At 42.0% G+C, this 13,304-nt stretch overlaps 1 protein-coding gene across 1 annotated transcript in view; it reads left to right on the top strand.

Annotated features, from left to right (window-relative positions):
- Positions 1 to 9,223, top strand: part of CHMP4B (charged multivesicular body protein 4B) — a 57,183-nt gene extending 47,960 nt beyond the window's left edge. The window contains exons 2-5 of the mRNA XM_077111113.1: positions 4,633 to 4,810; positions 6,494 to 6,608; positions 7,596 to 7,722; positions 8,953 to 9,223. Of these exons, the coding sequence (XP_076967228.1) occupies positions 4,633 to 4,810; positions 6,494 to 6,608; positions 7,596 to 7,722; positions 8,953 to 9,017 (485 nt within the window). The 3' untranslated portion in view covers positions 9,018 to 9,223. The remainder of the gene's footprint in view (positions 1 to 4,632; positions 4,811 to 6,493; positions 6,609 to 7,595; positions 7,723 to 8,952) is intronic.
- The last annotated feature ends 4,081 nt before the right edge of the window (positions 9,224 to 13,304 follow it).

Raw genomic sequence — 13,304 nt, 5'->3', positions numbered from 1 at the left:
GAGTCCAGCAGAACACTGTATAACATCCAGGGAAGAGTGGGAGGAAGAGGCTGGTAAATTACAGTAAATACCAGTAACTGCTTTCTCTTTGCGGAGGTTACCGGAGCCCGTTACCGGAGCCCATTACCGTGATCAAGTAGAATTTATTCCAGGTACGCAAGGGTGGTTCAAAATAAGAAAATGAATTCATGTAATACACCACATTAACAGAATGAGGAAAAAAAAACACATAATCATCTCAGTTGACACAGAAAAGGAATTTAACAAAATTCAGTACCCCTTTTTGATAAAAACACTTTAGAAAACTAGAAATAGAAGGAAACTTTCTCAACATGATAAAGGGCATATATAACCCACAGCTAACACCATAACACTGATCAAAAGCTGTAGATTCTCTCCCTTATACGCTCAAAAGACCAATTCCTGAGATACCAGGATTTCAGAGAGAGTTTATTGCTAGGCGAAGCAGGAGATCAGATGGCCTGTCAGCTTAAAAATCAAAGGTTTTTATGGATTCATACTAGGGGAGATGGAGTTATTACCATTACAAGTATAAGTAGCTACAGTTTACAAATTTAACAGGAGTGGAGCTATGCTAAAACTAAACTAACATTACAAGAACAAGTCAGTGGTTAGTTCTGAGGTGATTCGAATTGTTTCATTAACATTAGGGACATTTGATTTTAAGACTCTAAAGTTGAAAAACCGGATAAAAGGGGTGTCAGTCACAAGGTTTTTACAATCACAAAGTCACAAAATAAAGTGACAAAATTATACAATCATTATCAAAGATCAAGGCAACTGGATTATAGCTCGGTAATTTCATGTATTTCCTTTTGGCTATTCTAATATACTAGAAAATATTTTTAAAAATTTATATAATGATTTAGTAGTCCTAATAATCTGTTAAATCCTAACTTCTCAGTTACAATCATACTTAATGGTGAGAGACTTAAAAGTTTCCCACTATGATCAAGAACAAGACAAGACTGCCCACTGTCAGCACTGTTATTCAACATTGTGCTGGAAGTTCTAGCCGAGCAATTAGATAGTGTGCTGGTTTGAAAGGATGTATGTCCCCTAGAAAAGCCATGTTTTAATCTAAATCCCATTTCATAAAGGCAGAATAATCCCTATTCAGTACTGTATATTTGAAACTGTAATCAGATTATCTCCCTGGAAATGTGATTTAATCAAGAGTGGTTGTTAAACTGGATTAGGTGATGACATGTCTCCACCCATTTGGGTGGGTCTTGATAAGTTTCTGGAGTCCTATAAAAGAGGAAACATTTTGGAGAATGAAGGAGGGATTCAGAGAGAGCAGAGCATAACAGCACAGCCACGAGAAGCAGAGTCCACCAGCCAGCAACCTTTGGAGATGAAGAAGGAAAATGCCTCCCAGGGAGCTTTATGAAACAGGAAGCTAGGAGAAGAATCTAGAAGATGATGCCATGTTCGCCATGTGCCCTTCCAGCTGAGAGAGAAGCCCTAACTGTGTTCGCCATGTGCCTTCTTACTTGAGAGAGAAACCCTGAACTTCATCGGCCTTCTTGAACAAAGTTATCTTTCCCTGGATGCCTTTGATTGGCCATATCTGTAGACTTGTTTTAATTGGGACATTTTCTCGGCTTTATAACTGTAAATTAGAAACTTATTAAATTCCCCTTTTTAAAAGCCATTCTGTTTCTGGTATATTGCATTCTGGCAGCTAGCAAACAAGAACAGATAGGAAAAAGAAATAAAAGGCATCCAAATTGGAAAGGAAGAAGTAAAACTTTCCCTATTTGCAGATGATATGATCCTATATACAGAAAATCCTTAAAAGCCCCTAGAACTAATAAATGAATTCAGCAAATGGCAGGTTATAAGATCATCATCCAAAATCAATAGTGTTTATATACACTATAATTGAACAGTCAGAAGAAGAAAATTCCATTTACAATAGCAACTAAAAGAATTAAATATCTAGGAATAACCTTAACCAAGGATGTAAAGGACCTATAAAAACCACAAAACAAATAGTAGTAGTAAAAGAAATCAAAGATGACCTAAATAAATTGAAGGACATTCCATGTTCATGGATTGGAAGATTAAATATTGTTAGAATATCAGTTCTACCCAAAGTAATTTACAGGTTCAGTGCAATCTCAATTAAAATTCCAATAACCTTCTTGGCAGAAATGGAAAAGCCAATCATCAAACCTGTATGGAAGTCCCTGAATAGCTACAGCCATCTTGAAAAAGAACAAAGTAGAAGGACTCACACTTCCTGATCTTAAAACTTATTTATTCTAAAGCCACAGTAATCAAAATAGCATGTTACTAGCACAAGGACAGACATAGAGACCAATGGAATCAAGTAGAGAGTTCAGAAATCAGCTCTCACATTTATGACCAACTGATTTTTAACAAGGTGGCAGAGAACACTCGGTTGTGAAAGAATGGTCTCTTCAACAAATGGTGCTAGGAAAACTGGATCTCCATATACAAAAGAATGAAAATGGACCCCTACCTCACACCTTCACAAAAACCAACTAAAATGGATCAAAGATCTCAATTTAAGAGCCAGAACTATCAGACTCCTAGAAGAAAACATAGGGAAGCATCTCTAGAACCTTGTGTTAGAGGATGGTTTCTTAGACTTTACACCCAAAGCACAAGCAATGAAGGAAGAAATAGAATGAAGTTCTGAAACATGGGACAACATAGATGAACCTTGAAGTCATCATGTTTAGTGAAATAAGCCAGAAACAAAAGGACAAAAATTGGATGGCCTCACCAATATAAAATTATTAGACTAAACAAACTCATGGAGTCAGAATATAGAATATAGGTTCCCAGCGGATAGGGTGGGGGAAGAGGGAGTTAAAGCTTAAAGTGTTCAGGGTTCCTATGTGGAATGATAGGAATGTTTTGGTAATGGATGGTGGTGATGGTAGTACAACATTGTGAATGTATTAACAGCACCAAAATTTAATCTGAATGTGGTTAAAGGGTTGGAAATGGTAAGTTCTATACATGGTAATAGAATTAAAAACAAAAATCCATGGAACTGCACAAACAGTGAACCCTGTGTTAAACCATGAACTACATGTACTAGTTAATAGTACAATTATAAAAATGTGTTTTCATCAATTGTAACAAATGTTCCATACCAATGCAAGGGATTAGTAGTAAGGTGGTATATTAGATTCCTGTATTTTATGATCTGTAACCGACACCTCTAATAAACAGTTTTATGGCTAAAAAAAATAAGTGTATGAAGTTGATTTTATATAGTCAACATTCTAAGACTTTTTAAACTAAATTTATTATTTTTCTGTTAATACCATAATTTTACAGCTACTTTGTTTTTTTTTTCTAATATATTTTCAATTGGCAGTGCCCCCTCATTTGCCAATCATAAGTTTCTCTGAACTCCACCCTACTTCTCAAATCCTCCAAGCTGTAAATGATCTGGAAGCAAAAATACCAAATATATCAGGGACATAAGCAAGAACAGCCCCCTCCATAAATGAAGTAATACATATATTCATTTTTTTAATACTTTTTATTGGAGAAGTTGCATAAAATGCAGGGATCCTGTATACCATCTGTTTTAGTTTGCTGAAGCTGCCAGAATGCAATATAATATACCAAAAATGAATTGGCTTTTACAAAGGGGATTTATTAGGTTACAAATTTACAATTCTAAGACCATGAAAATGTCCATATTAAGGCATCAGCAAGAGGATACCTTCACTCAAGGCTGATTGTGTCCAGGTTCCTCTATCACAGGGGAGCACATGGCAATGTCTGCTGGCCCTCTCTCCCAGCTTCTGGTTTTAGACAGCTTTCTCAGCTCCTGTTTCCACTGGCTTTCTCTGGGTCTGTGGGTCTCATTTAATTTCTCTGGGTCAGGCTTTGGGTATCGTTTCTTAGCTTAGCATCCCCAAATGTCTATTTTCATCTCTGCTCTGAGTGTTGCTTGTGACTCTCTCTCTCCATAGCTCTTTTAAGGACTCCAGAAAACTAATTAAAAACCACCTTGAATGGGTGGGGTCATATCTCCATGGAAGTTATCTAATCAAAGGACCCTCCCCACAATGAGTCTGCACCCAGAAGATTGGATTAAAAACCATGGCTCCGGGACACAGGGGAGTGGGCTTGCACATGTGTATGTGTATGTGTATCTATCTTTTACTTTCCACATTTAAGGCAAGGGCTGGGCAGCTTTCTTGGTCTAGCCTCACCCTTTCTTCTGCCAAAATCTGTGCTAAGCCTCCTTCCAGGCTTTGATGCCCACCTAAGATGTATGCTAAAGAGAACTTTTTGGAGTAGGGAAAGGAATTGAGACAGTAAGGGGAAGGACACCTGAGTTTTGAATAGGAAGATATGTTTTCTAAGATAGAGAATGCTATAGTAACCATCATTAGGCCTGGGGCTTTTTGCTTCTGTTGAATAAATTTCAAGAAGGGAAATTACTGGGTCAGAGGGCATGACATCATTACATCTGTTGCTATGTGTTGCCATAGTACTTTTCAGAAGCATAACAATTTGCAGAGTTGTTGGCCATCTGTGAGGTAGCATTTTGACCCCTGCTGATCTACTGTATATCTAACTTCTGAAACCCTGGTTTTTAACCCCATGCAGCGGCCCTCCAGGCACTAAAGCGCAAGAAGAGGTATGAGAAGCAGCTGGCACAGATCGACGGTACACTGTCCACCATCGAGTTCCAGCGGGAGGCCCTGGAAAATGCCAACACCAACACTGAGGTGCTCAAGAACATGGGCTATGCTGCCAAGGCCATGAAGGCTGCCCACGACAACATGTATGTGGTCACCCCCAGGTGGAGGTGGTTACCCGTGCAGCAGGATTGTGCTTGCCCTGGGATGCCTTGTGCCCAGGCCATGGCCTTGGGCAGACCCCTTAACTGATCAGTTCAAACACCTGAGTTTGTTTTAATTTGCATTCTCTTTTGGAACTGCTAAAATAGATTATATACCTTGTTGCCTTCAGTGGTAAATATTATGGAATGAAACATAATATTTTGAGTAAATCAAGCTTATTGTAATGAGCATAGTGTTTCAAGCTGGCAAGATCCTTAGAAGGTTCTCTCAGTCAGGCCTTTATCATGAAGATGGGAAAGCTCAGTCCCAGAGAATAGAGGTTACTTACCCTGGGAGGTGTGTGAGCTTGAACAGCTAGGCTTAGAATCAGTGTCTGTGGCTTTTTCCTGATGCTGTCAGGTGCTCTGAAACATGATATCAAAAGGTTATAGAGCTCTCTGTTCTATGTCTGCTTTTGATGGAATTTCCAGCCTTCTTCCTCAGCTCTTGGGGTTTGGCTGTAATATTGACAGTGGTCTTGCCCTCAGCAGTCCCTCCTCTGTGTGGCTACTTTTGCAGTGGCCTAAGAAACTAGATAACCAAGCTTAAAATTAAAATTAAAGAAAGGATAACCAGGCTTCAAATAAGGACCTCTCCCATAAACAAAATTCAGCATTTGTTTTAGTGCCTAAACTTGGCAGCATATATTTAGGGGCGTTTGGAGCCCTTTCTTCTTCCTTTCAGGTACTGAACCATGCTCTAGAACAGGGGTTGATGAAATACAGCCTGTAGCCTGTCCCCTGTTGTTGAAAATAAAGTTTTATTGAGACACAGTCATGCCCCCATCCGTTTACATATTATTTGTGGCTGCTTTTGTGCTACAATAGCAGAGTTAAGTATTTGTGACAAAGATAGTATGGCCCACAAATTCTAAAGTATTTACTATCCAGCCCTTAACAGAAAATGTTTGTTGGTCCCTACTCTAGAAATGTGAGGTGGCAGGAGAAGTAGCACCTTCAAGTAAATGAGATGTTATCTGAGGTGGATGTTTATTGGACTGAGCTTCTGGAGTGAGATCCATGGCCAGTCATTTCTGCATTCTCCCAAGATGCCTAGCACAGTGCATACATCAGAAAAGACTGTGTGCTTTGGAGTCCATATGTATATGTATATACTGTATTGAGTGATTGTATGTTTGTACAATTGAGAGGGTATATCAAATAATTCTGTATATTTGCTTTTCCTTTGGGGCCTATTAGGAAAAAAAATCAAATCCATAAGTGTATTTGAGTATTATGAGAAGAGTCTGTCCGGTAACATTGCTCTATTTTGAGATATGTGATTTCATCTCTCCCTGTAAAAGAAGTGTTACTGACCCAGGAAGTCCTGTGGTCTCATCTCACATGTTTATTAACTGGCATGTGAGACCTTGAGTATGCCACCCAAATTTGTCAAGCCTTGTTTCCTTAGGGTATCAGACTAGGTATCTAAGGATTTTTCCATCCTCTTGATTCTGTGATTCTCTATTTTAAAGGAGAGGAGGGAGGCAATAATGACAAAGAAGTAGCTCCTTACAGGGAGTAATTATAGGGGGATGGGGCTGGGAAACAGATTGCCTGGAGAGGATTTTTGCTCCTACCTCACATGCCAGTAGACTGATATGACATCTACCCGTTTTGTTTAAGGGACATCGATAAAGTTGATGAGTTAATGCAGGACATTGCTGACCAGCAAGAACTTGCAGAGGAGATTTCCACAGCTATTTCCAAACCTGTAGGGTTTGGAGAAGAATTTGATGAGGTGAGTGTTTTTTGTACAGATTGCATAAACTTCCCAAATACACCCAGCCTGCCTTGATGTGCTATAGAAGACTCCCAGGGAGAGAATATGTGGTTTGGAAACCACCAATTCTTATCCCTCCAGAATCTTGGTCAGAGACAGGGCTTGGTATTAACCTGAATTCTGGGCTTTAAGGGAAGCTTTCACCATTTGGAGTAGAAGCTTATGTGGAGTAGGAAAACCTTCATTCGGACCTCTCAGCAGGCTTCAAGGTCAAAATTAACAAGTAGTTTGCCCTGTACCTTTTGTGATGTGCCTTGAGCTCAGAGCTGGGGGCTGTAGAGCTGACATATGTCAGACAACTCTGAAATGTGTTAAAGGTGAAGCCAAAGAAGGAATATTTAAATGGACCCTCTGAGGGATTCCTTCTCATCTCAGCTTCCCGCCAGTTTCTGATGTAGCAATTTATGACCTTAAGTCTCTTATATTTTAAAAATATAATAACAGTTTCTACTGAAGGTATTTCATACCTTAGATTTGAGTCTACAGAAAGTCAACTGCTTTCCCCTGAACCTAACTCTTTGTGGTATATGACTCCTATTATATAGCTACGAAATAGTCTATAGCTCTTATAGTTCCCAGTATCAGGGTTTTCATGTTTTCAGAGTGGAATCTGATGGACTCATAAATTAATTTCAATTCAATAAACATTCCAGAGCACTTACTCTGTGTGCCCAGCTCTGAGGCAAAGAAACAGGAATGAAAAATTAATCCCCTCTCTCAGGATTCTCACAATGTGATACAGGACACCAGACATTTATATAGATAATTGTTCGGCAGTGGAAGCGTGTTTAGGATGAGTCACAGAGTATAGAAGCTGGAGTTCATCTCCCCCTCTAACCTTCTCAGAAGGGGGGGTGTATGTGTCCACTGGCCATCAAAGATGAGGCATTTGCTGCAGAGGCTGGGATTCTTTGTCTCTCTCACTCTTGTGTTTCCTTTTACCAGGATGAGCTCATGGCAGAATTAGAAGAATTAGAACAAGAAGAACTAGACAAGAATTTGCTGGAAATCAGTGGACCCGAAACAGTTCCTCTACCAAATGTTCCCTCTATAGCCCTACCATCAAAACCAAGTGAGCTTCTTATCTCAAAGGAATCATGATACATCATGACACTGTGCGGTGGGTAATTTGGTTGGTTGGCTTCAGTTTGGTTCCTGTGTTTGGCTCAGGATTGAGAACCAGAGAACCAGGTAGGATCTGTTGTGATGGCCCCAGAGACAATGTCACTGCCTTTTCATAGTTTCTCTCTAGATACCTCAGCACTATTGACATTTGGGCCAGATAGTACTTCGTTGTGGGGGGCTGTTCTGTGCATTGTAGTATGTTTAGTAGCATCTGTGGCCTCTACTTACTAGATGCTAGTAGCATACAGCCTCCCCTCTCCACTTGTAACAACCATAACCAAAAATATCTATAGACATTGCCACATGTCCTCAGCGGGGGTGAGGGACAAAATTATCCCCCAGTTGAGAACCACTATTCTAGAATTTTCTCCATCATAAAATGAGAGAAAGTTCCAGGTACTGGGAGTTTAAGTCCAAGACAGCTCTTGTCTCTTGGTCTAATATTCTGTCCTCCGCACTTGCAAAAGCCCAGGACTTGCAGGCAGCCACTGAGAAAGGAACAGTTTTGGCTTTTCTAGAGATATGGTTCTATAAAGTGTTGACATCCTTCAGAGACTAGTCAACAGTCAGATACTGTTGGGAATAATAGAATTTTCATTTCCTTCTTCCTACTACTCTCACCCTCCTCCCACTCCCCTAGTATTTCACCCTGCAAAGAAGTATTAACACACAGAACTTCCAGAAAAGGTGAAGCAGTTTGATTTGACCCAGAGAGAGTACCCAGGTTGTATCACCTCGCTCTCCCTTGTATCAAGAGGCAACAATCTCCTCCAAATAGAGTCAGCTCCCTAGAGCGCCATGCAGGCACAACTGGGGGTATACAAAGGTGGTTCAAACAACTTGAGGTGGAGTTGGGGGTGGGGGCAGTGAAAATTAGATCTGTTTTCTGAGGATTTTCCTCCCCACCTTAGATGCCTGAATCCTGATTGACTTTCTTGATCCTCCTTCTTATGTCTGGCCCTGATAGGGATTGAGGGGAGGTGCTGAGAAGAAGCTGTGGCTGGTTATCTGGAGTTTTCTGTTGCAGTGTTTAGGCACAGAAAAGTAGCCTTCTGATAGCCTGAAGATGCAGGGGGCTGCAAAGGCAGGGCTATTTTCTGGCACAGCCCTGGAACCCATACAGAATGTCCTGGGAATACCCCAATCAGCCCTCCTAAATAACTTCTCTCTTACACAGCCAAGAAGAAGGAAGAGGAAGATGACGACATGAAGGAATTGGAGAACTGGGCTGGATCCATGTAACTGGTTTGGCCTCAAGCTGGGCCCAGACAGACTCTGGAGGCCTGCAGCAGCAAGCAGGCGTGTGCGCATATGGGGCAGGCAGGATGTGGTGCAGGCAGGTTTCCAATCGCTCTCTATCTCACTCCAAAGCAGTAGAGCCGCATCACCCCTCACTCTGCACAGCATGGTCTGCACCCAGCGGGATGGATGGGGGGTGGGCGGGTGGGGGGGGAGGTGCCTGCTGTTTATAATGTTGAATTTCTGTAAAATAAACTGTATTTCCAAATCCAACATTGGACTACGCTAACTCCACTGCTGAATCCTCAATGCAAAGGGTCGACTGTTTGCAGTTGAAATGATCTGAAAATGTAGCCTCTGTCCTTTTAAGTCAGTTGACTTGTCACACATCTCTGTAAGACTTGTATGGTACTGGCAGAAAAATCGTTTTTAAAAAGCCATAGGCTTTTCCTTATCCTTAGCTGTAATAATGCATCTGATTTTGATTTCCTCAAGAGCTGTATTTTTGTCCATCACCTGTGTGCTGGCCCCTTTGTTTTCCACTCTGGCGCACTCCCCTGTTCTTTTGGAATTTGTGACACTGATTTGAAATGGATGGTGTTCTCTTGAGAGCAATTGGAATTGTGAGAATTAAATTCCAGCTATACATTTTTCTAACATAGCTCTAAGGTACCTTGTTGCTGTTTGTGATAATTGATAGATAACTCATTGGAAACGTGCATACATTTATATTCAGATGAAATTATGGTTTGCACTGTCTATTAAATATCTCAATTAATTTTCATACTTTGCCTTTGTGTTTAATGAATCAATTAATCATTTGCCTCCAAGAGCTCCCTTTCCTGGCCAACATGGTGTCCAGTGGAATCTGTGGAGACAGATGGCAGACTCGAGCGTGATGTACATCAACAATTTGAATCAGAGAGCAGAGCCTGTCTTAGTAACAGTGTGCTCCAGCTCTGGAGGCCATCTATCTGTGGCCCTCACCTTACTTGGGAACCCACTAGGCACAGTTCACAGTGAGTTGGTTCTTGTGCAGTTCCAGGGTCTTCCCTACCTCTTCTCTGTCAGTGTCCTTGGGGAATGTCAGCAGGAAACCATGGTACTCCCATTGCACAAGGCTCTTGTGGTGCATTGGCAAAAATAGTCTTTCCCATGGGGAGGAAGCCTAGGGCAGTGACTGAGAATCTGGGACAGAGTCTCAGGTCTGCTGTAACTCACCGTGTGACTCTGGCCCAGTCCATTCCATTCTCTCCACTATTCTTTAGTCCTGTATCCCCCTGAAAGAGCTGATGAATGCCATGGACGCTCTCCTTCAGAAGTGGTTCTAGCATGATCATCCTTAATTCTGCTTGTAAATTAGCAGACTTGAGAGGTGTGCCCCATCCCCAAATCTCTTAAGATTAAAACCAAGCTGGGTTCATGTCAGATACTCCCATCACCTATGGTAAGTCACCTACCTTCCCTGGGTCTTATTTCCTCTTTGTAAAACCAGAGGGCAGGACCAAATAATTTCAGAGATCCTTTCTGTATGAAGCTGTGCATGCTTTGTTCCTCACCCCTTATTTCCTCTTCCTGGGGCTACTACAGGAACACTTGGCATTGGGACTTGATGCAGTGGTTTGAAATTTCATGACGTATGTGGAGGTTTCGTCTGGCTATTCAGCAGTTCTTTCTTTCCACCTTGAGAAGAATCTAGTGATAACACTTGCTGCCAGCTTCCACCTGCTCAGCCTGCAGTGGGTATGCCCCCTGGGGATTATCTACTGTGGGAGATCTAGAGTAGAACTTCTTCATAAGCTTTTCTCATCAGCTATCCCAGGGACTTCTCACTCCAAGCCTGGGTGAAGAGAACTCCCAGACCCACCAACCAGCTCCAGTAAGCCCAGAAACCAGGTCTAGGGCAGTGCCTAGGGCTCCCCTGAGAAATAGCTGCTGATTTCCACTAGATGTGGGCCTTGTGTCAGGACCCATGGGTTAGTGTTCTATAACATCCAGTCCCCTTTCCTGCTCTCAGGAGGTTCTCAGGAGAAGGACAGGAGAGAGAAATTATACTTCCTTGGCTACAAGTGACAGAAAACTCAACTGATAAAAGCAATAAATACAATTACTAATTCATACAAAATTTATTCAGTATTTATTGAGCACCTACTGTGTGCCAGACACTGTTCAACAGCACTGAGAGTGAAGCAATAGACCAAGTCCCTGCCTTCAGTGCATCCTAATATCTCAGGACAAGAAGTCTTGGTGGGTTCTGGGTTGGGGCAGTGTCCTCAAGAGCCAGGTTCTTTGCATCCTTCTGCTCTGCTGGCCTCAACACATGGGCTTTTCCTCTTTAGGCTTGCTTCCCTCTTAACCATGAGATTGCCCTTCATCACACACCCAGCACCAAGAAATGGAAAGATCAGCACCAGCCAGATTTCTGTCACCTCTGCCCATTTCAACAGAGGGCAAACCTTTTCCAAAGATTCCACACAAACTATCCCTTATGTCTCATGAGGCATACTTGTCACATGGCCACTTCTGCTGCAAGGTTAGTCTGGGAAAATGTGTATCAGACAGAGGAATTACCAAAACTGGTGGAAAAGCAAATCAGGATTCTTCCTTAGGACTGAGGGCGGGGTCTCCCTTCCTTGAGCACATTACTGTCCTCTTGATACTTGGACAAAATATGGTTTCTTTCAGCAAGGAAGAAGGGGGATGGTGCTGAGTAGGTGGTACCAACAAGGTCCACCATGGAGGTATATACCAGGAACATCAGGTGTATGGTTAGCGTACCCAAGTTTCTTTTAAAAAGCAGGTCCATACTCTGATTTCTCTTCTCAATGAATAATTCTTTTGCCTTTTACTAAAAAAACTAACAAAATATCCAATCATGATACTTGCTCCTTTAAACCTCTCAATCTGTCTCTTCCACCTTCTCTTCTGTGGTTAGAAAATTAAAGGTGCATTTCAATTACTCAGAAAATGTATTTAAAATGCAGTCTTTTGGGTCCCATCCCCAGGGCTGGTTGAGGACCCAAGAATTTGCATTTCAGCAAATTTCTTTGGTGATTCTGATGTTACAGGGTCCTCCTTTTGTAACACTTGGGTGGAGAGGATCAAGTCCTCAGGATGGCTCCAGGACCTGGCCCCCAGTTTCACCTTCCCTGCTGTCCATTCCCCTCCTCCAGCTTCTGTTAGGTGGAATTCCCACCTTCTGAACATGTACTCTTGGCCTCCAAGCCTTTACACTGTCCACCTCCCAGCCCCCTGGCCTTCCTGGACATAGTCCAAATCATCCTCCTTCAGAGAGCTGGTGTTTCCTCCTCTCTCCCCCATCTCTCCACACAGTCTTGTCATAATTTTCTCACTCTTACCAGCTAGTGAGGTCATTGCATTTCCTGGCCACTATATCTGCTTGGCACAGATCAGGTACATAGGATGTTTGCATTGAATGCCTGTGTGTGGTGGAAAGTCAGGGACAGGACAGTATTGTCGGCTGGGTGTGCCAGGAGGAGGTGGAATTTGAGTCTTGGTCTGAAGAAATAAATTTTCTACATACACTTGTGAGGGGTGGACCATTCTAGGCCAAGGGAACCCTATGAGGGGAGAGAGGAGTCTGGGAGACAAAGGGTTGAGCTGCCTCAGGAGGATTTGACTGGAGGAAGGGTGTATTAGTTAGGGTTCTCTAGAGAAACAGAATCAAGAGTGAACACTAGCAAACATAAAATTTATAAAAGTGTCTCACGTGACCACGGGAATGCAGAGTCCAAAATCTGCAGGGCAGGCTTTGAAGCCGACCATTCCAATGGAAGGTCTGGACGAACTCCACAGGAGAGGTTCACCAGCCAAAGCAGGAAAGCCTGCCTCTTCTGAATCCTCCTTAAAAGGCTTCCAGTGATCAGATTAAGCATTACTCATTGCAGAAGACACTCCCCTTTGGCTGATTACAAATGGAATCAGCTCTGGATGCAGCTGGCATGATCATGATTTAATTCTATGAAACGTCCTCATTGCAACAGACAGGCTAGCACTTGCCCAACCAGACCAGCAGGTACCACCACTTGGCCAAGTTGACACATGAACCTGACCATGACAGTCCACCCCTTGTCAACTTAGCAGCTATACATACCACCTTAAACCATGCCTAATTTCTAAATAAAAAACAATAAAACACATATTTTTTTCTTTCACCTAACAATACTCAACTGTCCTGCATATAACTGGAAACACATTAAATCTCTCCAGAATAGGGTAAAAATCCTTGGGTAATATTCGTTCTTAAACTTGATATCTTACAACTTAAAT

Source organism: Tamandua tetradactyla, chromosome 1, assembly GCF_023851605.1.
Source record: "Tamandua tetradactyla isolate mTamTet1 chromosome 1, mTamTet1.pri, whole genome shotgun sequence".
NCBI lineage: Eukaryota > Metazoa > Chordata > Mammalia > Pilosa > Myrmecophagidae > Tamandua > Tamandua tetradactyla.
The sequence above is the reverse complement of the archived record's forward strand: the minus strand, read 5'-3'. Positions and strand labels throughout refer to the sequence as shown.